Source organism: Coprinopsis cinerea, assembly GCF_000182895.1.
Source record: "Coprinopsis cinerea okayama7#130 chromosome 12 map unlocalized cont3.12, whole genome shotgun sequence".
Lineage (NCBI taxonomy): Eukaryota > Fungi > Basidiomycota > Agaricomycetes > Agaricales > Psathyrellaceae > Coprinopsis > Coprinopsis cinerea.
In genome coordinates this window covers 107,269-134,216 of record NW_003307533.1, presented here as the reverse complement: position 1 = coordinate 134,216, position 26,948 = coordinate 107,269, and the positions used below count along the sequence as shown (strand labels likewise).

Here is a 26,948-nt window from a genome sequence, read left to right as displayed (position 1 = left end):
GCATCGCATTGGCGCGGGCTCACATGGTTCATCCCGAGGCATCTTGTGACACTATTCGAAGCTCTCACATTCACTTCGTTCTCTCGTCTTGGTGGTGGGTTTTGTCCCCGACTCTCTGAACTATGTGCTGAAAGCCTACATATCTTTCTCCACTTGAAGTAATACCGCCCTTCCAACTTGAACATATTCACCTCCGCCAGCAACACCGAGCGCTGAGTTGACGCTGGCGGGAGATTGGTTGATCCGGGCATCGGATTCTCTGGCTTGGCATCTGACCTGGCACAAGCCAAATCGAATTCAGGGAATCTCTCATCCGAGCACTCTCCTTCTTACTTCCACGTTCCCTCCACGACATAACCTGTCCTTTCTCTCTCAACTTCAAGGTCTACTTACAGACGTACTAAATGTTTTGAAATCCAATTTAGATCCGCAACTAAACACCACCGATCTATTCGCTGGCAAGCCCCGAACACTTTTGCGACTGTTTTTTGATTAAGAAGATTTGAATTACCAAAGTAACAAGGGGGAAGGAACTTCACGATGTCGCCTCGCAGCCCACTTCCACTACACAACGACGAGATAATACCTCTGGCGGCCACAGGTGGGACCAGTCTCAAAGGTCGTGCCCCGGGTCGGTTCTCCCTCTCGAAGCTGGGCGGTCGGCCAGTGCTACGATGGGTGGCACTACTCATCTCACTTCTGGCTTTGGGGTGGTTCTTTTCGCCGTGGGCCGTATCAGATAGATTCGAAAGCTGGAGGGGAGGGATCAGACCGAATTTAGGCATCGAGGACGACGTGGGCGTTGACGGGGGTCTCGGAGGAGTTCCGGTGGGCGTTGGGCTAGAGGACGAGTTGGATCCACCACCTAAAGCACCACCTCAAATTTCGAAGATATGGGAGTCCAGGAGGGAGGAAGTCAAGAAGTCCTTCATGTACGCCTGGGACGCCTACATGGAGAAGGGCTATCCCTACGACGAGGTTTTACCAAATTCGGGGAGCGGGAAGAACAAGTGAGTCTCAAGGTGTTCCAGCTCGTGTCTCGTTTAACCACGTTTCGTCTTGAACTAGTTTTAATGGGTGGTCTGTCACCCTTGTCGACTCTTTGTCGACCATGTGGCTCATGGGTCTCAAAGATGAGTTCTACGAGGCTGCGAAGCTCATCGAGAATCAGAAGTTCACGGCCACTGTGGGTACAATTGTCTATTACGCGCCCACAAGTCATTGATCCACGGTTTTCAACCCCGTTGATTCCTTCCTGACGGTCGTCCCGGCTACCTCGCGTTTCAGGCAGCTGGTGGTGGACTCATTCCCTTTTTCGAGACTGTGATCAGGCACTTGGGCGGCTATCTATCAGCTTACGCTCTTTCGGGTGACAAGCTCATGTTGAAGCTTGCGGATGACTTGGGCGAACAGCTCATCCGTGCCTTCAATACAACGTCCAAGCTCCCAGCCGGTGCTGTAGCACCTGTCACGTAAGTGGTTCCCTCTCCACGTTACTTCCAGCCTGGACTGATCAGTGATTTCTTTTTTGCCTCCGCCATTTCTCTCGGGCACTGATCTCCGCCTCCATTCTCCATTCCTTTCGAAATGCCGTACCTCTGGACCTGGTTCAATTCCACCTTGAAATCGCCTTCCAACCCACAATACTCTCGTTCTCCTACCCTCCATGATCGATCGTTTGTTGACATCGGAAATTCAGAGGTCAACTTACCTATGGTGCAGGGCTTTTGGCGGAGATTGGGAGCTGTCAGTTGGAGTTCAAGTATATGGCGAAGATGACGGGCAAAGCAGAATACTACGAGAAGGTACGTTATTTAACTCAATCATTTTATTCATCAAAACCATGCCATGAATCCGGATTTTGTGCCGAATCCCATTTTCTTTTACTGGGGCGCCGTACTGACGACTTTGAAGGTCGAGTACGTCATGGAGCATTTGTACAATGCCAAGACGTACAACAACCTCTTCGCTGAGAATTGGTCGATTGCCAACGGAGGACCTACAGGCGGTGAGTGACGCTGTAAACTGACTCGGTCCGACGTCGCGGCTGACCGCAGTGAAGGGCGTTACACCGTTGCTGCCAACACTGACAGCACTTACGAGTACTTCCTCAAACAATATCTCATGATGGGCGACAAGCGCGCTCTTAAACAATGTCCGTCCTTTGCACCCGCCCTTAATCCTGGCCTGACTTTGCTCCAGACCTGAAATCCATGGAAGGAGTCATCGACAATCTCCTCTATGTCTCTCCCTCCCGCGGGCTGCTCTACCTAACCGACTTGTCTGGTGGGGCCTACACCACACCCTACCCTTCGCACAACCACGAGCATCTCGGCTGCTACCTCCCAGGTCTCTTCGCTCTCGGCGCCCACGCTCTCCCACAACTCCTCAGTCCGCGCGAACTCCACGAGCTCTTCCCGGAAGAGATGCAACAGAAGCATAAATGGGCCGCCGAGGGTCTCACCTACACGTGCTGGATGATCTACAAGGACCAGAAGAGCGGACTGAGCAGCGATGGCACGACCTTCAATAGTGGAGGACCGAAGTGGGTCGATGCGTTGAAGAAGTGGGAGAGTAAGGGGAGTAAGGGGAAACCGCCGGGGTTGACGGAGCCACCGAGGGAAGTGGAAGTTGGGAGGCGGGATTATAGGAACGCGTGGCCTGAGCGGTATCTTATGCGCCCTGAGGTACGTGTTCTGGTCCGCTCGGCTTGGGGGATTGGTTGCTCATTTCTGAGCACAGACGGTTGAGAGTATCTATTTGATGTGGAAGACGACTGGAGACGAGGTGTGGAGGGAGAGAGGTTATGAGGTGTACCAGGCTATCGAGAAACATACCAAGGCGCCGTTCGGGTATGGGAGCGTTCACCACGTCAATCAAGAGACGCCTACTATTATAGATGATATGCCCAGGTGCGATTCATCCCGTTTGTTCCCGTTCTGCAACTTATTCTTCCCCAGTTTCTTCCTCGCTGAAACGCTCAAGTACCTCTACCTCCTCTTTGACGACGAGGACCCGATCTCCCTCGATAAATGGGTGTTTAACACCGAAGCCCACCCTCTCCCTGTGTTCGAATGGACGAGTGAAGAGAAGAGGAAGTTTGGAATCGTTGAGGAGTAGGTTTAAAGCTTATTTATTATACCCCTTGCATTTTTCGGTTGCTTTCGATATAGGTTTTTCATTGGATAATCATTCGGCTGGAAGGTATAAGGAACATTAACTGAAACAGGTTGAAAGATAAAAGGGTCGGCGGTTATGTTGGTTTGCCCGCTAGACTGGGCTCGGACGCGTCGTTGGCGTGGCTTCCTCTGGAGCCGGCGACAAGGCTCGAAGCAAAGGACGTAGGGTCCCCAGCGAGCGCATGGTTGAATCTGAGGGGCTGAGAAGGATGTCCGGATGGCGCTGCCGACCTTGCTTCTTCGTGTCTCATCCATGATCGACCAGTTGTCACTCTGAAAATGATCATCTGTGGTGAGAGCGCCTTTTCTCTTGTCAGCGCAGTTCTCGACCGTCCTTCGATTCGGGAGGGGGATCTTACCGCGAAAGCATAATACAGGATGGCGAAGGCATACGCGGCGCGCACCAACTCCATCGTCTCTGGTCGGTTCTTCCAAAAGATGGCCAGTCGGACGACTTCCACCAGGGCATAGCCCAGTCCTGTCAGCGTCAAGGGTAGGGCGGCTTCCACCAGGATCGTGATGACGTTTTTGTACACGTAACTCATGTCGCGATCTGGAAGGACGGACGCGATTTGTTTATGAGCGCGGAGGAGTCGGAAGGAGATTAGAGATGTGAGGATGATGTTGAGTGCCACGGTGAGGAAAATAAAAGCTGTGGTGAGGTTGCGGTATGTGTGGATTGCGGATTCGGGCATCGGTCCGAGGGTACTTTGTTTGATCGAAAGAACGGCTGTGCTGAATGTGACGGCTGGTGGAAGGGTTAGATGCGCGGACTTGGGAATGGGCTATGGGTCATACCAGTTGTGGAGAGGTAGGTGAGAGTGGGGACGGCCATGACCCAACGTTTGTCCATCCAGATCACGTAGCATCTGTAGAGCTGTCGAAGGGCAATAGTGAGTCCCAATGTCCAACTCCTTTCACTCGAGCCTGTTTATTCTCACTCACCAAGACGGCATCCCCAATGAGCACATATGCATTAGCACAGAAGGTGCTTGCAACCCTGTGCCAGCCGTTCTCCAGAATCGTGATAATTCTAATGTAGTCCTGGGGGCCAGCAGAGGTGTACAGAGATCGGAAAGTGACGAGCGCGTCTAGGCCCGCTGAGAAGGAGGATATGAAGAGGATGGCAAAGCTGACGACGATGTAAGGGAGTCGGCCGCGACGTTGCTCGGTCGTGGATTGGAGGTAAAGGAAGAGACCGAAGATGGTCATAAAACATTGGAGTCCTGATATAGGGCGTTTATTTAGGTATAGAGGGCGAGCAAGCAGAAGCCTTACCGATTTCGAAGATGGTAACGAGGGCGGAGATGTAGAATACGCTAGCGACTACCTCGGCCAACATGAATGACTCGGACATGTTTGCAGTCAGTGTAACTTAGATGGGGATGGGCCTGGTATTGAAGCGAAACCTCAAGCTCTTCTTTATAGAAACTAGAGCACTAGAGGCTATAACTCGCTTCGCAATAGTTTGTCACAGCCGTTGGCAGGAGCTTTGAATCCCATTAGTTCAGGCTGACAATCTCGAGATTTTGGGATACATAAGACAATAGCCTATCTACTTAGAGTAATCCCAATCAATGCCCACATGGACGGTGCGCGCGAGGCTAGGAAGCTTTGTTCCAGAAGTGTTAGTGTTTCGGTCTTCCGTTCGCACTTCATGCCTCCGAATCAGATGGAACAGCATTGAACTAGCCCATCAGCTAACTCCCGCCTGTCCGGATGTCCGAGTTCTCCCTCATCAGCGTCAAGCTGATAGGCTTGTTGCTTAAAGAACAGCGCGCAGCATCACCGAACTTCACGAGCGCTGATGTAAGTCAATTTTACATTGAATCAAGTCCCAGCGACTATTCTTAGTCTTCCGTGATTACTATCAAATTTGTGACGAGGGACAGAAATATTTTCTGCAACCTGGAATGCAGACCTCCCGAGGCCGGCTATCTCGACTGATTGGCACAGACGCGTCGGTCATGGCGGCATTACCACTCTTGACCGCTGAACGTGGAACGAGGAACCCCTTTCATGTAGGAGGAGGAAATGGCAGGAAGGATGGCCAACTCATTGAAAATCGCAACGAGGGGCCCGACCATATGTCGTGGAGATGGACGTACAGTAGTAGACTAGATTAGATTAGATTGATCGTAGTTCGCCACATTCGGCGCGATTGAGGGACGGTGCCTTAGGCCACACCATGGCCCTCCGTGAGGGTAGATCATTACAAACCAGCCGATTTCCATGGTATCTTACACCTGGTATGTGAGATGGGGTGAATGATCCATCCACCCTAAGGAACCCGAAGAGAAGCTATCGAAACATCGTCTACTCCAGAATTTAGTCTCGTCAATGATCAACCAGACTCCAGCTTGGTTTGCGGTGTGGTCTTAGTAGGCCTATTCGAACTACGCGTGGAAGACCTTGAATATAGCACATAGGCTGACCGATCCAAACTCACCAGATTCTAACAACTTCGCGGCCCGAAAATCGTGGAGTGAGTGTGAACTTTGGTGTTATCGTCGAAAGCTCCCGTAATGAATTACTTCCTTCAGCGGGATCATCAGCCCGTGGCACAATTGGTTGACAGATCGTCAAAGGCAATAGACTGGCCATCAAAGGCGTATCGCCAGCGAGGTTTTGCCCCTGGAGAGTACGTACTTGATACGCACGCATACAGGCCTAGAAAAACGGCCGCCACTTTTTCCGCCGTCCATCCTTTCTTCTCTTCCCGCAGGTTGCCAACTTACCGTCCTACATCATGTCAGAGAAACCAGGGATTGACTACGATGGCTATGGATTTACGGCCGCTGGCGCGTTCTATGGGATGACTGTTCAAGATATCTTTATCCAAGGTTCCGTCGTGTCTCGGATCGTCGTTCATTCTAATTATTGACTTCCAGTCAGGTATCATGTTCTTCATGTGCGCGTATGGCTTGTACGTGTTCCTTGAAACCCCCCACCACCTTCGCAAAGGTCGCCTTCCATACATCACTCTTTCGCTGTTCCTCCTCATCAACTCCCTCTTGAATTCCGCCATCAATACCTTCAAGATTTTCTTTGGGCTATACAATCCAAGCAGTGGAACTGAATTCATTCTGCAATGGGATGAAGAGGAGTGGCCTTGGGCTTCTATCCTCCAGGGCGTTCTATGGGTTCTGTACATCGTCGTTGCTGATGGGTTGTTGGAGGACCCCGGAAAACCTGGGACGAACCAGGGGCCTAATCCGGAAAAAAAGCGCCGCCGAAGGCGGCGAGACCTAGAAAATAATCCGGATAAATACAGACAAAAAGTCGATTCACCTGGATCCGTAATCCGGAAGTAGTGGATTCTGAGTGCATAACCTGGATGAAAAATACGGAAACTTCGCTGACTTGGTGTACGTACCCCCAAGCCTTCGGTGCAGTGTTTCTCTCCACGGTCGTTCGAGTCCCGTACAGCCTGTTTTTTTTTTATTTATTTATTTTTATTTATTTATTTTTTTTTATTTTTTTTTTTTTTGTTGCTTCTCTGCTCTGTCAACACGTTGAAGTCGAGGGAGACAGAGTTGACAAAGGCCATCAAGCTCTCTCGTTCAAGAAAAGCCGCAGAAGACGAGTCTGAGAAGGAGGATGGATTATAGACGATAATCGATACTTTCAACATTATTAGTACTCTATATGGTTGTAAATCCGTACAGAAAGGCGAGAGATAGTCAAAACTGGCGTATTGTGAGACAAAACCGCGTCGGTAGGAGATTTTGGAGAACTTAGGTTCCAAAATCCGGAAATTTTGGTTGCTCGGGGTGGGACCTGGGTGAAATCCGGAAAGAAAATGCCTCGAAAAATCCGGAAATTTTGGGCCAAAAAGGATCTGGGTCCCCCCTAGGTTTTCCGGGGTCCTGTTGTTGGTCAGTTGCATTGTCCAGATCCCTCTTGCCCCTTGGAATGATATGACTGACGCTAGCTCCGGTAGCTGTGGCGATGCTATATTATCTGGACGCATAAGAAATGGGTCCTGGTGCTACCAGCACTCACCTTCTTAGCTATCATTCCCTTCGGCGCCCTCTCAACCCGGGAACAAATGGTCTCCACCGAAACACGGCACATGACGAGCACTTTCACCCTCCTGAACGTCGCCAATAATCTTATCATCACAGCTCTCATCACGTTCCGACTCCTCCGCGCCCGAAGTGAATTCGCCCGGTCCCTTCCTGGAAGGAAGCTGTCAGCGTATGCCGGTGTCATCGCAATCTTGATCGAATCGGCTTTGCCTTTAGCGCTGTTTGGGCTTGTCAATGGCGTTGTCTTCGTCTCGACACCAGTTCCTGAGACGTTGGAGGCTGCGAACAGAATCATGAAGGTGGATGCTGTCTTTAGGGCGCTTTACGAGAATGCAGTCGTGAGTGTTCCCCTTAGATCTATGAAAAGAAGTCATATCATTAACATTGAATTTCTCCGATAGCAACTTGCCCCCCAAATGATCATATTCCGGGTAACCACTGGTCGATCATGGATGGGTGTCTCTCCGTCCTCCTCAACGGGAGAAGTTTTCTCTCAAGCTTTGGGATTCAACCATGGACCAGCGGCGGATACCTTCATGTCCACCATGCCTGATAGCGCAACTTCCGATGGCAACTTCCCACATCGAAGTTCGTCTCCGGAACTGAATGAAAAACCTGCTAGCAGAGAACCAGGTGCCCAGGTGTAGGTCCGTCCACAATTATTTGCCATGTATCACAGTGTATCTAGTTTTGTGTATCTGTTCAATTTCAGTCACACCACTCGACATCCGTTCCCTCTTGAGCCACGAATTCAACTATTTCAAGGGTTCCAGCGCCGTCCAAAAATGGGAACTGGGGCGCGCTTGACGCCATGGGCGCTTAACAGTCAGGCCAACACCTACCATCTTTGGAGTCTGGTCGCTTGAAAAAGTGTTTGTGACACGTATGGCATGCCGCTCTCCTAGGACTACTGCGGCAGGATAAAGATAAAACGCCGGGCCTGGGGCTAGCTCAGACTAGGATTCAACAAGAAGGGTAACGAAACACATAAATGTTTAATGATCTGATACTAACGTGCGAACAGCCACTACGTATACAGAGCCAAGGAAAAGATCCACATGTACATAGAAAAAAGCGCTACAGGTATCAAAAGTATTAATACACTATTTACGAATACATACAAATAAGTAAGTCAAAAACGGCGATGATGTTCAAATTGCACTCGAATGGCAGCAGGATTAGGTTGGGAAATCTTGATATCTGAAAGGGAGTAAGTATGTGATCAGTACACGGCAAAGAGAGAAGAGAGAAAGGTCAACGAACCTCGGGGTCCATCCTTCCCGTGGCCAAACCTCAACTCAGGCAGGTCAGCGTGGGGGTTCGCCCAATCGAGCTCGATGTCTTGCGTCGATTTTTTCGTTGAATTCAGGCCAAAGGAGCGCGTCGAGTTATCCGGCTTGAATCCTGCGGGTCTGCTAATGTATTTCTTCTTCTCTCTCCAGAACATCCAAGTGTTGAGGATATCCTGAAGTTAAGCACGTTAGTCAGCAGCCCTACGGGAACCCAAAGAGATCTCGCCATACCTTTTGGCTGCCGAAGATTAAGACTGCCGCGACCGGTACTGGAACAGGGTCAACCAGAGGAAGAAAAGAAAGACATCGACCGAGACATACCAGTGGCGACGATAACATTCAGGAAGGCAGGGCCTTGCGCCGAGCCCGTGGCAAACACGATTCCGAGACTAGACGACAACCGAGATAAGCGGAGTTGAATGAAAGGAGATGGAGACGGGACATACACAATGGCGACGACACCAAAGAAAGAGAAGCTAAGGACTCGAAGGATACTTCCTCTTAGAAGCATCCAGTTTCTCTTCAATGCCCAGAAGGTCATTCCTAAAGGAAGAGAGAGTCATGACCTCGTAGCGCCCAGATCCATTGCGACAACTCACCTTGCAGGACTATCGTTGGAATCGTGAGGACGGCAACGGAGATGGAAGATATCCGGGAGCTATAAGTCGGGCTTCAGCAAACTGTATTGACGGAACCTCGTACGAAGATCACTCACGGAATGCGAATGACGTAGTTACAGAAGAACCCATTCGACGGTCTTTGAACGGTTTCTGGGTGTTTTAACCCAACCTAATATGTATCCATGAGGACGGAGCGCGTTGCGATAACTGTAGACCGAATTTCTCACCACTAGAGACCCGATGAACATGGCCAAGTGCATGCAGTAAGGAGCAGCAATCAGCTGCGTTCCCCGAATCAGATCAGCAAAGGTGCGAACGACGATGGAACGGCTGGCTGCTCACCGCTCGGAGGAGGATAGGATTCGCCCTGTGCTCAGTATCCGACATCCAATTCTTGACGTTGAAGTAGACCTAAAGGGACATCAGGCATGTTCTAGTACATATAGTCAAGTCCTCTTACCTGAAGCACTACGGCGATAACCGTTCCTGTCGTCCTTCATCCGCATATAAGTTTCGTACGACTTCAAATCGGCATCGCAGAACATACATAGGAAGAGCCGCATAGATAAGCGAGGCTTGGGTTACGCATAGGGCGTACGGTGGCCGAGGGTTGTCTTTATTTCCAGTGAGGAGTAAAAGAGAGTAGGACGTGGAGGAGAGAAACCAGGAGAACATGAAGCTGTACCAAGTCGCATGTCGAGGTATGGATGGAGAAAGGGCGGCGGTGAGGAGCACGATCAGAGATCCTAGAGCACCGAACATGTGCATAGTCAAGAAAGCCGTGAATAAGCCTTGGTCGACTTCCATCCTGGAGGTAGGTTAAACATTACCAAGTTCGAAGAGACAGAATGGAATCGTAGGCGTACCTTTCCACCCCACTCGCGCAATGGTCAACCTAAGGGCAAGAAACGAAACGAATGGTGGTTGCGACGAGAGACCTTGAACTCTGGCCGGCGCTCAAGCTCGATGCATCGGGTGAGGTGACAAGCCCTCGAGGAGATGAAACTGGGCGGGAAGCAACAATGATAGGTGTCGAGGCTCCTCGAAGTTATTTCGTATTCGGTGGCGTTTGGCAAATTCCGGCTCACACCGTCCACCACCAAAACTTCGCAGATCGGATACTTTACTTTTGGGTCGACGCTCGAGAGGTTGGAGGTCCCAAGACCCAGGGGCTTCAACCCGGTGATAGGTACTCCAGATTTGGAAGATGTACGTAACGTGCCCACATCACACACAGTACAATGGAATGTCGGTTGGGCGTTCGTTGAAGGCTCTGTCTTGTCCAGTGACCTTGAGCTGACCCCAGGATCTACAGTCGAGGTAAGAGACTGAAGACCAAATCACCGATTACATACTCGCTTTGGATGTATGCATGACCTGGCACGGCGAGAACAATTTGACTGATCTCGAGCGAGGAATGAGAAGGCGGGACGGTGTTGAAAATCGAGCTTCAAGTCCCGAACCCGTGGTCCCGTGAGAACTTTCAAGGAGTGACCAAGTGCAGATCTGATCTCTGTGTAGGACTCGCCTCTGCCCCTATCGACCCAGTAGTAGTTCCTCACAAAGGTCCTGAAGCAATTTCTGAGACGCTAAAGAGCAAGGAGAAGTATTAAGTATCTGGTTTACTGACTGTATCTCTAAAACATACTTTAACAACCGGACAGAGCCTTCGCGCACCTGATTTCCACCATTCACCCACGCGTTGGGTCACTCGAGCCAAGAACATGCCAAGCGCGTGCGGCCGATTCCAAATGTGGTATTCATCCGATTGCACGGCAGTCAGCAAAGCCTAGCAAAGCGCCTGCATAGCGGAGGTAATATGAAGAGACAGGGGTCAGAGGTTGCAGGCATGCTTAGGGTTGAGCTCACTTCACTTAGTTAGAACCTAGACTGTGAAGTAGGGTACCTCTTCAGCTTTCCCAGGCGGGTTCGAACATAGACGCTATTGGCGATGAGCGGGCGCGCGTTTCCAGGCGCTTCCCCAGGATTATTGTTGACAGCTGTCAGTGGTCCCCAGTTTCGACGTCTCGATCGGGATATGGCGCGCCACCATGGCCACGTGCGCGAGGCAACCCCAAGGGAAGTAAATTGAGGGAAGGTACGAGGCCATACTCGGTCATCATGCACTCGGGACCGAGAGGCAGCAGGCCACCAACCATGGGAAGACGTCGATTGAATACTGAATACAATTGCGCCTACATAAGCTAAGCTTACATCGATATCAATGCGAGTCGGATGAGATCAATTCCAGTCCAGGATATAGATTCGTATAAGGTCTGAGGACGAGGGCTGATATCTTCTGCATTAGGAACTACCTACTTGAGGTGAGTGACTCGGCCATCTCTGGTATACGTAGTGGGAACCTACCGTCGCAACACTGTATCCAGCATCAAGAGAGCCCATACGGAGAGTCTTCAGGCTCCTCAGCGCTGCAAGTACTCAAGCAAAGGGTTGGTTTACACACCTGTCATTGTTTCCGATCGGCTTTACTGTCTCCCGAGAAGAGAAGGGAGTGACGCAGGACATATACGCATATTCTCGTTGATGAGAGTCGCGCAACGATGTAAGTACGTTGCGTCATAAAATTAAGCGCCCAAAACATCTCATAAGAGTCGCACGTGGCATTAATTGTGAACGGGGCCAAAAGACTCAGAGATCCTCATGATGTTGGAAAGTGATCAAGGTGCATCATTGTATCGATTCTGGGCAAATCCGCCCTCGGTCCTCCTCGATGTTTACCTTAATAGCCAGCATTTTCTTTATCTTTTAGCCACCAAAGCCCCTATCTCACCTTGGCACGACTCCTAGCCATTAAAAAGACACGTTCGTCGACTCCATTTCACTCCATCAAGGATAGGTACATGTCTTTGAAGCGATAGAGAGGGAAAGAAAAGAGGAACTCCGGCGGTATACGCTTTACTCAGCATTTCTGACTCTTGGTTATTCCGAAAGCCATCACCACTGTGGAATCGTCCTAAATCGCGTTCCTTCAACTCTCGCTGGCGCGGTTATCCCTCTCATAGAATAGCTGTTGCCAGTGAACCTCGATTGAGGATCCGTTTCTTTCATTCGAATCCTGGGCGCTGGTTAAGAGTCTTCTGTAGTTCTGTGCGCCCTCCGTGTCGTTCGTTGAGAATACTTATCAGATCACTCGGATCACGCCAGTCCTTGATGATCGGGAGTATCATGCCAACATCAGAGAGGGTCGTCTTGTTAACCTTTCTGCACGCGAGAGCACTAGTAACCCCATTAACCACCTCTGCATTTCTTCACGACGCGCGTGTTTACCAGGGACACCCATCTCACAAACCACATGGCTTGAAATCTCACCAGGTCCCACCCATCGCCTTGGTTATCAACCGGGGCAAGATTGCGACAGATTGCAGCACTGAGCAAATCCACTTGAAACTTTTTTCTCGTCAAAACCGAAGATCCAGCGCCGCGGCCGCGAAGGATGTGAAATATCCAGGTCTATGTGATCCAGGTCGAGGAAAAGGCATACATACTTATTTCACTCGGTGGATATTGGGATTTTCGGAGCGGACGTCTGTATCCATCTCCGAGCCCCAGGGCCAGTGCTTGATACAAAGCTACGCCCACCGGGCGCCGTTTGACCTCTTCTCGCAGTCTGGCAACTGTAGTCCCCCCCACCTATCTCTCTTCCTCTCCTTCATGCGCTGAACACCGCCAACTGCTCAACGCATCGACTATCTCCCAGCCGCTCGTTTCTTCAAACTACTTAGCATAGTACAACTTGGGGTGGAACGTCGCTTGGATAAAAAGGTGCGTACAAGATGTTGACTCTGTGACTGAACCAAGGTTCTTATCGTTGGTTCGTCGACTCGTCGACTTGGTGTCGTGCACCAGCAGTAGCCATGTCGAGTTGGGACAGCGGGCTCTTCATCGCCTTCCTCACCCTCCACATGTTCGGGGCGCTCGGATCCCTTATCGTCCTCGTCACTGCAGCACTTTCGAATTCGGTACCCCGCCATCCGACCTGGTACAGCTTTATGTTCTCGTGGATACTCTCATCCCTCTCCTATTCCCTCCTGCTCTTCACCGGCCACAAGGACGACCCCACTCCGCCGTTTGGATTATGTTTAACACAAGCTTCGCTGATTTATGCTGCGCTCCCGATGTAAGTCGTGGTCGAGATGAAGGTTAGCGATGAGAGGCTGATTATTTGAGCTTCGGATAGGACTTCGGGAACGGTTATTGCGCTTGGAACGCAGGTGTACTTCAAAGTTCGGAATTGGCTTTCGGAGAGGGAGAGAGAGATTCGCGAACCCAAATGGCTTTTCCCGATCGTGAGTTCTTGTTCTCTTCCTCGGGTGTTCAAGGGCATTGGGTATTCAACACCAATCCGCCAGCTTCTCCCCCTTCCTTATGTTTTGCACATAACGATGCTCATCGGGTGTCTAGTGGTGAGTCTACCTTCTCGCTGCAGGGCGCAAAGAACCTCTCATCGAGTGTTCAACAGGTCGGACTTAAGAATCGAGAAACAGTCCAGAGACCACCAGACGGGTTCTTCTGCAACTTTATCATTCGCGTCCCGTGAGTCCTCTTCCTTCCTCTCGTATCTCAAGTCAAACTCAAGCCAGCTTCCGCTATATCTTAGCTCTCGTATCTCGTCCGCATCTGTCGCCATCCTCACGATACCGACACTCGTTCTTCAAGGTACGCATCGCTACGGTCGCGTTTTCATGACGACGCCCTGATCTTTCTGACATCCTTCCTGTAGTTATGACGTTGTTGCGACTCCGAAGAAACTGGCATCTGCTGAAAGGAAGCATCCTCCGCGTTCTCCTGTTTTCGTGCTTCTGCATTGTAGCGGTCGTGTGCGTACATCCATAGCTTTTTTTTTTTTTCCTTTCTTTTTTTTTTATTTGTTTCTTTTCTCATGGTCCATCGATGCCCTCCTCTCGACGTTCCTGAATTGGCTAACTTGGTGCCTGCCTTTCCAGTCTGGGAATCGTCTTCGCAGCAGGCTCGGACCGAGGCCCTCCATTCCTCAACGTGATTGTTGCAACTGGTGAGTTTTAATCCCTTTCCTATCTATCTCCCGAACGCCCGACACTCGCGCTTGGGGGGGGGGGGGGGGGGGGGGGCGCTCGGCGCTCGCTCGAGCAACTCGTTCTCACACACTCACGCACACTCACACCCCGACTTTTCTCCACGCGCGCCTATACTTCCACCGTAACCATAACCTGTCGTGACTCGCACAACACAACAAACAGTACCTGTGGCCGCCGTCCTGATCTTCGGTAGCCAAAAGGATCTCCTGGGTGTGTGGATGTTCTGGCAGCCACGACGAACGGTGATCAGAAAACCTACTGGCTTTTCTTCTTCCTCGAATAATGACGACTCGCTTAACCGGTCCCGCTCGACGAATCACGGGACGATTACGATCGAGACGACGAGGAAGGAGTATACGACTTTGGAGGTGGATTTGAATTTGAATTTGAAGCATGGGTTGAATGGGAGCCATCATCATGGGCATGGGGTGAGGATGGATGATTTGGAGATGTCGATACATCCGAAGGGGATTGGGGTGGGGAAGGGAGAGGATGTTGTTGCTGCTGTTGGTGAGTTGGTTTGATTCCGGTTTTAGCGCTCGAGAGTTTTGGAGGATTGATGGTTTCCGCTTATGTAGAACCTACAAGGTCTCCGACGTCGACGGCGCCTATTCACCTCAGGCTTCACAATGATCATGACCATCGCGAGTGGTGATTTCTGATTTTCTGACTTCTGATTCCATCCATCCTCTTTCCTTCCCTCGTTCCCTCGTTCCCTCGTTCAACGTTCAACATTCAACACTTCGTTTCCTTTTGCACTCCCCTCACTTCTTGTCGTCTCCGCATTTCTTTCAATCAACTTTGCGTAATTCAGTGTGTGTATCAATGTAGGAGTACATTTTATTGCTTATTTATCATCTTCAATTCCCCAAGTTCGTCTTCGCTTGGAGCTCGTTTCGAGAGCTCACTGGCAGGGTTGTTGTGTTATCTACTTTACTCGGCCGTACTTACCTACTAACTCTACATCTTCACATACCCATGTATAAATAATTTTTTGGATGTCTTCGCTGCAGGTCCTAGTACTCGCGAGTCGCTGCAATCCTCATTCCACTCTTATTCCTATGTACTTGTGGGTCCGCATGGTCCGAGTCCCTGTCCCTCGGTAATAATACTATATTCCTGGTCTGGACGTCGACTGTGTTGGACCGGGACCCGGGCCTGTTGGGTGCTATGTCATCGTTCAAACTTCATAGTCCAGAGCGCCCAAATTTAAAGGTATGGGTGTAGGGATGATCATTGAACTCTCCCAGAGCTTCGCATTGACAGAGGGCCCCACGTCCATTGACAATCGAGGCCTTAAAATCTCGTTTTATCTGGTTGAACTACGGGGAACTTTATCCAGTCTCCCCCTGAGATCTGAGATAGCAGGAGGAGCAAGAAACGAGGAGCAGGCAGTGGGTTGCGCCAATGACGGAAATAAGCGCTCAACTTTAAGGTCACCTCTTGTGAAGTTTTTTTTAACCTGTTCGTTAGTTACTACATACCCGTCTGGGCGACGGCACCGCACCTGCGAATGGAGTGCGAGGTTAACGATTGCAATTGGAGAGAATGGAGTGGCGATACACGGAGGGAATGGAGCTGCGCGGTTTGACGATACAACTCCAAGGAGGCTTTAGGCATGTAATCAAGCTGAGTATTGTTACATGTGTACGACAACGTACGGAGTAAGGTCCTTCGAAGACTGTGTACTGACAATGTGTGGATAGATGATTTGCTCGACCTCGACCTTGACCTCGTTGCCGACCATCGACTTCATACCGCCGTCCTCCTCGACCTCGATCATTGACCCCGTAGCCGGCCTCGTCGGTTGATGGTTGATTTCGTCGTCGTCGTCGTCGTCGGTGGCGAGGTCGGGGGGGGGGAGGGAGGGTAGTTGAGGCGACGTTGGATGTGGGTGGCGTGGAGGGCGAAAGTTGTAGGACAGGGCATGAAGCTTGAAGTTTTTGAAGGACGATCGAACCGCTGTACCACGCAAGACGAACAAGCCACTGTACCACGTATGTAAGGCGAACGCGAACGACGTCCAGTTGTGCCATCCCGCACAGGATTCGAGAACATCCCGTTTATGGATGTCAACGTTCAACTCAACTCTCTGTGCAGTGGGGTGTCGTCGTTTCAAACCTCGATGGGGTGGGCAACCGGGGGCCTAGGTATAGGATGGAATGGCATGGGGATGGGTGGCAGTATGAAGCGGAGACGGTGGAGGGGAGATGCTAGAGCCCAGAGCGAGGAGTGGGTAGTGAGAGGCGAAAAAGCGTGTTCTGAAGCCTAGGAGTTCTGAGGGGTGGGTGGCAATACGAGGATTTTCGTAGACGAGCGGTACGTTTCTTCAGAGACGGGTTACCCTGGGGAGTTATGATCCTCGAAGACGCGGGGGGGGGGGCTGACGGTAACTGTGTTGGTGACGACGTCGAGGAGAGGTGGGGAGGGTGCATGCTGTCGCTTGTAACGTGGGGATGGCCTAGAACTTGCAGGGGTGAGGAATTGGTGAGCAATGGGTATTTGGATTGCGGGATAAAGTCCACTATGCGATAGCCTTGATGGAAGGTTTACTGTCAAATGGTGGTGAAAGGAACCGCGCTGTCTGTGTAGTGATGTATTAGGGTATATAGCGTGTAGCGTCCGGTGGGGAGGGTATAGAAGATGTGTAGATCGAGGTAGCGACGTGTGTTGGTCTAGGCGGAGCGAGTGGAGGAAATGAGAGTGAGTGGTGCATGAGCGGATGGGTGGTCCTGGTGCGTCGGGAACGGGGTATTTATCGTATGTGACCAAGGTGCTAGTCGAGTCGAACTGGGGTGAAGCTGTGACCGCTACGCTGCACCCGCACCAGTTCCTCCTCCTCCTCCCCTCCCCGGAACCATCATAACCCCACCCTTGGGCTTCCCCAACCCCTCCTGCACACTCTCCCAATACTCAAACCTCCCCATCCCGCTACTCCATTCTCCCAACCCCCAACCCTTTCCTCCTTCCCCTCTACCATACAAATTGAAATAAACGAAAAGAAGAGTGAGGGAGAGGATGATGAGTAGAGCGACCCAGCGCAGGAGGGGTTTGCGGCCGCCTGTGAGGAGGGTTTGGAGGGTTGCTTTTAGGCGTGAGGCGGAACCACTAGATTGAGTTTGTGGTAATGACGATGAGGGGTGGGATTGGTGGGTGAGCCGGGAGAGGGTGGTGTGGATTCGGGAGGGTGGAGGGTAGGAGTGGGTTGGCAGGGTTTGGTTTGTTGGGTCGGCCATCGTTGGCGGCGGTGGAAAAAGAGAGCTGTCGCAAAGTTGTCGAGGAAAGAATCGAGAACGACAGCGGGTCGATCAGAAGATCAGTGATTGTATCATTATACCCCTATCCCCACCATTGTAGACTTTCGAGAATACAGCATACCTATACACTAAAGCCCTGTTCAAAGGGATCTACATATACTCACTATTCCATAGTTCTCTACGAATTACAAGCCCGACTTCATCTTATCTTGACAGAAGAACTGGACTGAGGATCGAACCCTCGATCTCGAGTACTGTTCCGCTGAGTCATCGTCATCAATTCCACCCCACGTGCCACCTCGGCCACGGCCACCCGAAAGGGGTTGGTTCTCGTCATCGTCTGGCGCTTCGACGACCGTCAACACGGCTGCACAGTCACCAGCGGGTTAGTTCCTTGTCCTTTGACGACGACGACCAAACAGTTTCTTCTTCTCCTTCCACAACGACGACGACGACAACTGATTTTTCTAGCTCTTCTTCAACGACGACGACAGCGGCTAAAACCACTATCCCATCCACGACTCGGCTGCTAGGACTTTCAGACTAGGCGACATCCCCCTGGATATACGATTGTACGAATAGTTCGATCTTTGGTCTAATAAACTAGAAGCAGCCATGGACCCAACACCCGCCTCCCTCTTCGACGCCTACGAACAAGATTTCGTGCACCTCCTGCAGGGGATTAGAGAGAAATTGGAGGGTGATGCTAGGAGTGGGCATGGAGGTGCGTCGCCGTTTGTCTTATAGTTTTGGGATGGTCCTTGCTGATATGGAATTTGGTTTGATTGTCGTTGTCGTCGATTGGGTCTGGGTTGCGCTTGCGGTTGGCTCGTGGTTGCGGTCGGTTGGCTCTGGGCTGTGGTTGGTTCTTTCTGGATTGTGGGTCGTGGCTGGTCGAATGGTACTTGGGACACCTATGATGGTGGTTGGGATACTACCTCGGATGGTGATACTTGGAATACCCGGGACGAGCAGAACAGCGCAAGGCGGCGCTAAGGAAGGTCGAGATCGAGCTGGACGAGGCGGATGATATCGTGCGTTATTCCTTCCTGGCTTTGACCTTTACGCAGCTGACTGGGGGACCGGTATTGTATTCGTATTTGCACCCTTCCTAACCATCCCTGCCTTCCAACTCCCGCCTTCCAACTACCTTCCCACTCCAAACTACCCACCCCCAACTACCCACTGCCAATACCTATGCCCCATACACACGGACACCCGCCCATAGGTCTCCCAACTAGAAATCGAACTAAACGGAATCCCCCAATCCCTCAAACCTCCCTACCTAACCCGCCTCAAACAAGCCAAATCCGATTTGAACAAGTACAAGAAGATGTCGCGGGAGTTGCATAGTGTGGTTGCGAGGGGTGATTTGTTGGGTGGTGCTCGGGGTGGTGGTGCCTACTCTAGGGGGTCGCCTTCGGGAGGTGAGTAGATCGTTGCCATCTTCTTAGATTCTCGGGTTCTTCTGACATCGTTCATCATCGTCTTCTCTTAGCTCGTTCTCCACATTCAGATAATCCCTACACAGACAACCCATACACAGAAGACGCCCGCCTCCAATCCGAACGCGCCCGCCTCCTCCACGGTTCCCACTCCCTCTCCGACGGCTCCAGAAGACTGCAAGACTCGACCAGCCTGGCGCTGCAGACGGAGGCGTATGGGGCGGAGATTTTGGGCACGTTGAGGGGGCAGAGGGAGCAGATTGAGGGGGCTAGGGATATGGTGAGTTTTGATACATTTTCGCGCCCTTTCCTCGCTTCCCACAACCGCCCTCACTTTTTCCTCACACCCGCCTTCACTTTTTCCTCACACCCGCCTTCTCTTTCTCCTGAACTTCCTTTTTCTAACCATGCCTTCATCTTGGATTCTGAAACAACGACTGACAACGACCCTCTATAGCTCGACACGGCGGATCGCAACATTGACAGGTCGTCGAATACGATTGGGAAGATGATCATCCAGTGGGTTTTCGAGTTCTTCTTCGTTGTGTTGTGTCTTCCTTTTTTTCTTCTTTTTTACTCGTCTCTTCGCGTCTCTTTCTATCCATCTCTTCGCACCCTTTTATCCCTCCTCCCTTCTCGCCTTCCTTTTCTACCCACCTCCTCGCCTTCCTTTTCTACCCACCTCTTCACGTCCCTTTTATTTCCCACTCCCGAAACCGCGTTCGACAATATTCAACCTAACTAACTGACCAACCCGACTCGTACCACAGGATGAAGAAACAACGGTTCATCATAGCCGGGATCATCGCGTTCTTTGTGGCGCTTATTATTTTGATTTTGTATTTCAAGCTTGTGCGGTGAAGGGCTTCATGGGGTTGGGTTTGAAGGCGGTTGGCGGTGGAGGAAGGGAGGATAGGATAGGGGGGATAGATTTGAGTTGGTTGGCGAGGGAGGGAGGAATGATCGAGTTGGCAGTTCTCTGAGGAGAGAGAGAGATGGCGGGTGGGCTTGGCAGTCTTGTGTGACTAGGGTGCGCTCGGGAAGGATAGAATCTGCGAAGAGGACAGGAGGCTGGAGTCGTGGGTTGGGGTCGGGGCCGGAGGACGAGGACGAGGACGAGGACGCTAGTTTTTGTTCTGTTTTTGGATACCCTCGGGCATTTGCATTGCATTTTTAGCATCGGCATTTGACGCTTAGGCGCTATGATTTACATTTTTTACAACTCCTATTCTACTTTATTTTCTGCTGGCCCTTTATCTTTCCTTTTTTGATTTCGTCCCCGAAGCTCCAGGCTTCTCCCAGCTTCGAGTCTTCGGTTTCCTTTGGGTGTGTCCGGGGTACGTTCATCCCCCGTATTCACTTCCCCGCTTTCCTCCCTTCTCTCTGTGTTCCCCCTTCTTCACGGCGTTTTCCCCTCCTCGACCACCCGTCCTCGTCCTCGGTCTGGTTCTGGTTCGCACTCCAGTCTATCACATTTGTTTGACTATTGAATGGATTATGGACCGCATGTTTGCTTTTTTTTTTTCTCTTTTTCTCGTTATGTTGTACTACATATTTCTTTCTTTCTTTTTTTCTTGTATGATCTTTTAGTGATTAGCGTTTAGGAATAGGATTTAGTTTTTATTTATTTACGTTCCTTTTTTGTTGGATGGACTCATTGAGATACCTATTGGCGTTGTTTGGATGGGAGGCGGTGGGCGCGCGGGTTTGTGGAATTGAACTGAAGCACTTTGGATATCGCTTTCGCCGCTAACAGTCTACGGCAGCCATTCCTGTCACAGCCATCAGTTTACAAAGCCGTCCTTCACGGTTAGGCACGGAGAGAGGTGGGTCTTGATTCCCGTACTTTGCTTTGATTTCTGTAGACTGAAGGTCACGTTTTGGTCTGTAGGAGGTCTGGGGCTTAATGTTAACACCCATGTCTGTGGGTAAGGGGCTCGAGCTGAGGCTAAGCCACGAACACCCTTTGTGGGCACTTTCGGTGCACACATCCAACACACACCCTCGAATCTGGACATGCTGATGTACGTTGTATGCACGCTGCAGGAAACGTCATCAGAACTCAGAACAACGGCGTGACAGATCTATTTGTGTACATCTGCTAATTGTGTAGGTATCACTCTGTCTTCTCCCGCGTTCTTCGCTTTTGATTTTGAATATCAATTTCAAGATCAGAAGGAGGGTGAGGTGAGGGAGACGGGACGGGAGAAGGAGCTGGACGTGTTGTTTGTGTGGGTGGAGGGGAATGGAAGGCCTTGTTCGTACAGCATAGTAATAAGTCCTCTTCGGGCGGCACATAGCATGGTAAGTCGTTGTTGTGTTGGTATTTATGCCTTCCACAGGTTTGTCTTTGATTAGTTCGAAGTGGACCGGGGCGTTGGCCTTGCATAGCATTCGCATCGAGATGTCAGGGCTGGACCTACGGAATGCCAGGCGCAACTATTGTGAACTTTGGTGAGTCGTCTTGGGGTGATCTACAGTACAATGGGTGGTGTAGGCGTGTGCAATGGCTCATTCAGTTTAAGCGGTGTAGGTTTGTCACGGTATCCATATCACGCAGCAGACAGTGGACTGGACGACGACCCGCTCCAGCCTCCGATTCCCGAAAACGCCGGCAGAGTGCGTGGACGACGCTTGAACGCAAAAAGGTGACTACTTACTTCCTGGTTCTAATCTATCTTTGGGTTTTCTTCTATGAATAGACAGACCTGATGCACTTAAGTAAGTTACTAGCAGGGATGGGGATCAAATCGACTGGGTTTAGGCCTGGGTCGATCTGCGAGGAATCAGGGTGATCGCGAGATGTCAACTTTGAGGGGGATTTCCCTGGCCATTGAAGGTCCAGGGCGTTTGTGTTTCGAGGTGCTCAGGGTGTTCAAGGAGTCGGAGGTGGGATTCCCGTAACACCGTACGTCCACACATTGTTCTTTTCCTGGCGTATCGCAAGGAGTGACCGTGGTTCTTTTGTAGACATGGGCGCTTGAGGCCAGACGAACCTACGTCCTTGTCGGAGATGGAGTACAGGAGGCGCGGAGGAAGGTGGAAGGTGGATAGGGGGTCCGGAGGGAAAGAGTGAAGAATTCGCAATACAAGACTCGAGTTCAGAGAGGAAATGCTGTGCAAAGTGACGATACCCTGCGAGTGACTGGTGACCACACACACAGGGCTGGTATCGTGTTTGCAACGTGCATGCCAGTTGTGCATTGCTGCCTCGGGGAGGCCAACGGCTGACCACACAAAGGGCACTCAATGGGCGTTGAAGGCGGTACTCCGATTCGACAACCGGTGACCGGTGTTGTTGTAGATCCACTCAATAGTAGTCATTGACAGAGTCGTTCTGGATTCTGCCTGTGACTGGGCACTGAGCGCTACCGGGGAAAGGCCGTCGGCGGAGGCTGTCTTGGGGAAAGCCACACTCCTTCAGCTTCAAACTTGGCCGACGCTGGCGCTCAGGATGCAATAGTCGAAGCCGGTGTTGGATGTCCGCGATATGTCGTGGTCTTGTAATGGACTTCCTTGCTTCCGACGATCAAGGTGATTACCTGACCTTTCCTCCGAGTTGCATCTTTCTAACTTTACAATACGTTGTTAGATCCTCTGAGGAGTTACGTTCGAATACACGAGGAAGGACTTCGTTCCAAAAACAGGGTTCACCACATCCGTTTAGATCTCTTCAACTCCTCCCTACTTCGCCCTCGAATTTGATTATCGAAGCTCGAGGGTTCGCATTCGAGCCTTGAGGGGCGTGTCATATCCCAAACAAGGTGCGAGTGGACACCCCGCGATAGCAGATACCCCATGTGGAATGCATCGACTTTTATGGAAGGAGGGAACTCGTTGTTTCGAGGGGTATTCCGTTATGAGAGGAGACAGAGGCGCATCCTGGCAGGTGGATATGTCGTTGATAATCAAATTCGACAGGTCGAGCTTTACGGAGTACTATGTAAGGTTTAGTGTTTGGGACTTGAGGTGGTGTACATAACATAGCTTGCAGTAACAGTGATTCAGATGATGGCGATGATAGATTTAGATCGAGAGGGTGCCCACCTACAGATGACATTTGCGGTGTTTTCTGACGGCCGTTGCGTATATATGTAATGGAGACATGCGTTGGCTTCTGGAAGGCTGCGCTGGTTTACCCCCGTATAGACTCACTTTGGTCGTAAAGTGCAAGTAAGTACATCTTCTTAGAGGTTTTGTTTTGTGGTGTAGATGCTGAGCGCTCGTTTGGTAGGGTTTAAGTAAGGAGAGGTAAGTTCTACCCTACCCCCTTTCTTCTTTCCTTATCCCCTAGGTTTCCTCTTCTCTCTGCGGTAGCTCTGTACCGCCCATTCCTATTCAGTTCCCTTCCCTTTCATACCCCTTCACACCTTGTCCACATCGCGTTCGACTTTACCCCTTCCCGTCTCTTTCAGACCTTGAATGTCCGCGGGTTACTTACCACTAGGCGCCGGTCACAGCAAAAGCCAATACACGATGCAAGCACCTATGGAACTCGAGAAACTACGTACCGGGGGCGATGAATCCACCCGCGCCAGTTCACATACCTCCTCGGGGTCGACGCTCTCGTACCAACACCTCAGCTTCTCTGTCTCCACGAAGAAGGGCAGTAAAGTCCTCTTGGATGATGTCTCGGTCGACATTAAGGCTGGGGAGCTGTTGGCTATTATGGGCCCTTCTGGTGCCGGTGAGTTTTCGTTTTTGATTTTGAGTTGGGTTAAGATGGCTGATGGTAAGTGGAATGATAGGAAAGAGTACGCTACTCGATTTGATGGCGTTCAGGAAGCAGCCCGCTGAGGGTGGAAGGGTATGGTTTTTTCGTCGCTTGAGGTGTGGGCATTTGGAGTGTTGACACGGCTATGCTCCTGTAGGCCTCCCTCAACGGCAAACAGCTCGATCGAAGTTCGATGCACAAGATCTCGTGTTTCGTCGAGCAAGAAGACGCGCTCTTGGGCGTCTTGACTGTCCGTGAATCCATTCAATATGCTTTGAGGCTTCAGTAAGTCCTTATTCCTGGATTTTGGTTGTTCTGTTTCGGGCTTTGGTCCATTCCGATGCCCCACATACGCTCTACCAACCGTCAATGGGTGTGGACTAGTCTCTCTTTTCTTTCGGTTCCGGTGGTCCTTTTCCACCGATGTGTGGGTCCTTAATGGACGCTTAGTCCCGATTTGGCTAAACGTTCCCAGTTTACACTTTTGCTTCCGTCCATTTTCCGGGGGCAGTTCCTTGTGGTATGCAGTGTCTGACGAACGTCTTGTCTTCCATTACAGTCTCCCACTCCTCCCGCGAAGACAGGTCAACGATCGAGTGGAGCGAGTCATTACGGCGCTTGGTCTGCAGTCATGTGCGAACCAGAGGATTGGAACGCCCATCCAACGCGGTATCTCTGGAGGTACGTACACTGTTTCGCGGTCTTCTCGATTTCCGGTGTTTTGTCCCCACCTGGGACGTCTGGGTGCGCGCCCGTTACCATCTGACTGTCGTACCCTCTGAGCGCGCTTGGCGGGCACAAAGGCATCCATGCTGTATTATTACGGATAGGAAGAGGGTGACATACTTCAGATCCTACGATTGCCCCTCTATCATCTATCGTTTCATATCTCTGATCGTTTGACTGACCTCCCATTGTTTACTACAGGCCAAAAACGACGTGTTACGGCAGCATGCGCTATGGTCACCTTCCCGTAAGTCATCCTTCCAACTCAGCTTATCTCTGAAGGAAGCGCTGCACTGTGCGTTGTGTTGAGATGCTAACTCACACCCTGTCCGTTTATCTTTGTCCAGACGCATTCTCTTCCTTGATGAAGTTACTTCAGGGGTACGCCGACTTGCCCGGTCTCGAAATAGCCGCAGTAGAGGCTTACTGGTGCCGCGATGGCTGTTTTCTGTTCTAGCTCGACAGCACCTCCGCTCGAGAAGTCATGTCGTCCATCCGCTCGTTGGCCATCGCGGAGGGTATCATCGTTATAGCCAGTATCCATCAGCCATCTCTCGAGACCTTGACGCAGTTCACTAAAGTCATGTTCCTGGCGGAGGGCAAGATGTGCTTCCATGGCGAAGTGGGCGAACTTGACGGATTCTTCGAACGCTGGGGAAGGCCTGTTGGACGATTCGTGAGTTCTCCATTGCCATTTCACGAGTCCCATGGAATAATTTACTGATGAACTTAACCTCTTTGATTTGACTTGGGGTTCAATAGACTAATCCTGCCGATCATGCGATGAACTTCCTCAATACGGATTTCTCGCAGGAGAAGGCTGGGCACAACGATGTTGCCATTGCTGAGTTTAGGGAACAGTATCTCGCCCAGTCGAAGGGCAGAGCTAACGGGGCTGATTTCCCACCTCCCCCAGGCTCGAAGGGTGCTTCGACTACGAGCTTGGTGCACGAGTCCGAGACGATCAAGGCCGGGAAGGCCGGTGTTCTCGGAACTCTCTTCTGGAACACGATGGTGCTGGCGGAGAGGAGTGTGAAGAACTACATGAGGAACTTGTTGGCTTATGGCGTCCGTGCCGGCATGTACGGAGGAATGGGCTTCATGCTTGCGTACGTCGCGTCCACATTGTGCTCGTGTGCGGGAGAGCTAACGGGGATTTATTTGTAGCACGATTTGGATCCGACTCGGGCTGAGCGATTCGACGATTAACGATCGGCTCTCGGTTCATTTCTATAGTGTTGCTTTCCTTGCTTTCATGTCTGTCGCTGGTATTCCTGAATGTAGGTTTGATGTTACTTTGCATTGGTACACAGGCTAACATTTTTCGTAGTCTTGGAAGAACGTTCGGTCTACTACCGCGAGACGAAGAACGGCCTCTACACCACTCTGCCATTCGTCCTCGCCAACACGCTCATCACCATCCCCTTCTTGTTCCTGTGTACCGTGCTCTTCACCGTCATATGCTACTGGGCCATTGGATTGCACCCTGGAGCGCCTGCTTTCTTCAGGTTCCTCGGATTCCTCTTCCTCGCCTTGTTCGCCGCCGAAAGTCAGGTCGTGGTTGTCGCCTCCCTGATTCCCATCTTCGTTGCCGCCCTGGCTATCACTGCCTTGTACGTTCACTCACAATCCTTTCGTTACTACTTGACTGACGAAGGTACAGCTTGAACGGTTTCTGGATGAGCGTCGGTGGATACTTGTGAGCTCGTCGATCTTCGTCGATCTGTTCTGAGACTGACTCCTTCATAGCATCAAAGCCCGTTCTCTCCCTCGCTTCTGGTTCTACAGCTTCCACTACATGGACTTCCAGAAATATGCCTTTGAGCTTTTGACCAACGTAAGTGTTACCGGTACCTTAAGTCCCTTTTGTTTTATGATGCTCACGATCCATTCGATAGTCCGATTTGCGAGGCTTAACATTTACCTGTGATACCTTGGTGAACGGCACCTGCGCATGCGCATATCCAACATCAGCCCCTCCGGAAGCCTGCACTGTATCTGGAGAAGATGTTCTCAGGTACCTCGAAATTGGACACATCTCCTACTCCAAGTGGGCCGGTATTATCATCTCCATCATTGCTATCTTCCGAATCGCGTACGTTTTTTTATTTTGTCTTTGGTATGACTCGGAGTCCGTGGTCTGACATCTGCTCTGTGTAGGCTGTACATCTCCCTGAAGATTCGCTCCAAGTAAAGGGGATTAGTGATTTGATTATTTATTGATTTCATCTTCTTTCTTTCTCTATATTCTCGCATAACTACACACTCGCTCCAGCATTCATGGTCTGATCTTGGTGTTTAATTACATGTGCTATCCTATATATACGGCTTGCATCAAGTCCCTCCGCCCCCTTCAAGTCATTCATTTGAAAATACTACTGCCTTTGCTCATCGGGTGTGGGCAGTGACGCTCGGCGTAAAACCAAAATAGATGTTATATCACAATCCATAGAAGCAGAAGTAAAGCAGGAGTCAAAAAAAGGCCATTGTGCAGGGGTGCGTCAGGCTTCTCCAAAGCCATCATGCCTCGCGCTGAGGCAATGGCCTTTTATGTAAGGCTATGTATGTTGTCAGTTTCGCCTTCTCGCAGCGCTGATACGTGCTCTATT

General features: G+C 50.9%; 11 protein-coding genes across 11 annotated transcripts; 6 read left to right on the top strand and 5 right to left on the bottom strand.

Moving 5' to 3' along the window:
- Nucleotides 1-540: 540 nt before the first annotated feature.
- CC1G_05774 (mannosyl-oligosaccharide 1,2-alpha-mannosidase) lies at nt 541-3,120 on the top strand (the record flags this gene model as incomplete). The annotated part of the gene is made up of 9 exons (XM_001834585.1): nt 541-1,010; nt 1,069-1,186; nt 1,288-1,472; nt 1,700-1,805; nt 1,915-2,008; nt 2,063-2,155; nt 2,203-2,687; nt 2,743-2,912; nt 2,961-3,120. The coding sequence occupies 9 exons, from the start codon at nt 541-543 to the stop codon at nt 3,118-3,120; spliced, it is 1,881 nt and encodes a 626-aa protein (XP_001834637.1).
- A 133-nt stretch (nt 3,121-3,253) lies between these two features.
- CC1G_05773 (hypothetical protein) lies at nt 3,254-4,536 on the bottom strand (the record flags this gene model as incomplete). The annotated part of the gene is made up of 5 exons (XM_001834584.1): nt 3,254-3,481; nt 3,539-3,927; nt 3,978-4,056; nt 4,125-4,405; nt 4,458-4,536. The coding sequence occupies 5 exons, from the start codon at nt 4,534-4,536 to the stop codon at nt 3,254-3,256; spliced, it is 1,056 nt and encodes a 351-aa protein (XP_001834636.1).
- Nucleotides 4,537-5,928: 1,392 nt separating this feature from the next.
- CC1G_05772 (hypothetical protein) lies at nt 5,929-6,493 on the top strand (the record flags this gene model as incomplete). Its single annotated transcript, XM_001834583.1, has 2 exons — nt 5,929-6,030; nt 6,071-6,493. 2 exons carry the CDS (start codon nt 5,929-5,931, stop codon nt 6,491-6,493), a joined length of 525 nt encoding a protein of 174 aa, XP_001834635.1.
- A 629-nt stretch (nt 6,494-7,122) lies between these two features.
- On the top strand, nt 7,123-8,076 carry CC1G_05771 (hypothetical protein; the record flags this gene model as incomplete). Its single annotated transcript, XM_001834582.2, has 3 exons — nt 7,123-7,548; nt 7,612-7,853; nt 7,923-8,076. Exons 1-3 carry the CDS (start codon nt 7,231-7,233, stop codon nt 8,074-8,076), a joined length of 714 nt encoding a protein of 237 aa, XP_001834634.2. The 5' UTR covers nt 7,123-7,230.
- Nucleotides 8,077-8,342: 266 nt separating this feature from the next.
- On the bottom strand, nt 8,343-9,929 carry CC1G_05770 (hypothetical protein; the record flags this gene model as incomplete). Its single annotated transcript, XM_001834581.1, has 11 exons — nt 8,343-8,410; nt 8,474-8,675; nt 8,734-8,771; nt 8,824-8,891; nt 8,949-9,045; nt 9,102-9,160; nt 9,218-9,291; nt 9,350-9,403; nt 9,465-9,533; nt 9,583-9,616; nt 9,670-9,929. The coding sequence occupies 11 exons, from the start codon at nt 9,927-9,929 to the stop codon at nt 8,343-8,345; spliced, it is 1,023 nt and encodes a 340-aa protein (XP_001834633.1).
- Nucleotides 9,930-11,125: 1,196 nt separating this feature from the next.
- CC1G_15376 (hypothetical protein) lies at nt 11,126-11,593 on the bottom strand (the record flags this gene model as incomplete). The annotated part of the gene is made up of 3 exons (XM_002910052.1): nt 11,126-11,317; nt 11,490-11,551; nt 11,587-11,593. The coding sequence occupies 3 exons, from the start codon at nt 11,591-11,593 to the stop codon at nt 11,126-11,128; spliced, it is 261 nt and encodes an 86-aa protein (XP_002910098.1).
- A 1,932-nt stretch (nt 11,594-13,525) lies between these two features.
- CC1G_05769 (hypothetical protein) lies at nt 13,526-14,165 on the top strand (the record flags this gene model as incomplete). Its single annotated transcript, XM_001834580.2, has 5 exons — nt 13,526-13,546; nt 13,603-13,676; nt 13,741-13,799; nt 13,864-13,960; nt 14,087-14,165. 5 exons carry the CDS (start codon nt 13,526-13,528, stop codon nt 14,163-14,165), a joined length of 330 nt encoding a protein of 109 aa, XP_001834632.2.
- Nucleotides 14,166-15,836: 1,671 nt separating this feature from the next.
- Nucleotides 15,837-16,255, bottom strand: CC1G_10505 (hypothetical protein; the record flags this gene model as incomplete). Its single annotated transcript, XM_001834579.2, has 2 exons — nt 15,837-16,159; nt 16,216-16,255. The coding sequence occupies 2 exons, from the start codon at nt 16,253-16,255 to the stop codon at nt 15,837-15,839; spliced, it is 363 nt and encodes a 120-aa protein (XP_001834631.2).
- Nucleotides 16,256-17,007: 752 nt separating this feature from the next.
- On the bottom strand, nt 17,008-17,433 carry CC1G_10504 (hypothetical protein; the record flags this gene model as incomplete). The annotated part of the gene is made up of 1 exon (XM_001834578.1): nt 17,008-17,433. One exon carries the CDS (start codon nt 17,431-17,433, stop codon nt 17,008-17,010), a length of 426 nt encoding a protein of 141 aa, XP_001834630.1.
- A 636-nt stretch (nt 17,434-18,069) lies between these two features.
- Nucleotides 18,070-19,760, top strand: CC1G_10503 (hypothetical protein; the record flags this gene model as incomplete). Its single annotated transcript, XM_001834577.1, has 6 exons — nt 18,070-18,178; nt 18,430-18,488; nt 18,683-18,881; nt 18,953-19,179; nt 19,357-19,418; nt 19,670-19,760. 6 exons carry the CDS (start codon nt 18,070-18,072, stop codon nt 19,758-19,760), a joined length of 747 nt encoding a protein of 248 aa, XP_001834629.1.
- A 3,615-nt stretch (nt 19,761-23,375) lies between these two features.
- CC1G_10502 (hypothetical protein) lies at nt 23,376-26,533 on the top strand (the record flags this gene model as incomplete). Its single annotated transcript, XM_001834576.1, has 14 exons — nt 23,376-23,586; nt 23,648-23,706; nt 23,771-23,898; nt 24,173-24,294; nt 24,541-24,586; nt 24,687-24,720; nt 24,797-25,015; nt 25,102-25,448; nt 25,507-25,619; nt 25,670-25,952; nt 26,003-26,038; nt 26,089-26,176; nt 26,238-26,434; nt 26,500-26,533. The coding sequence occupies 14 exons, from the start codon at nt 23,376-23,378 to the stop codon at nt 26,531-26,533; spliced, it is 1,917 nt and encodes a 638-aa protein (XP_001834628.1).
- Between the last annotated feature and the right edge of the window lie 415 nt (nt 26,534-26,948).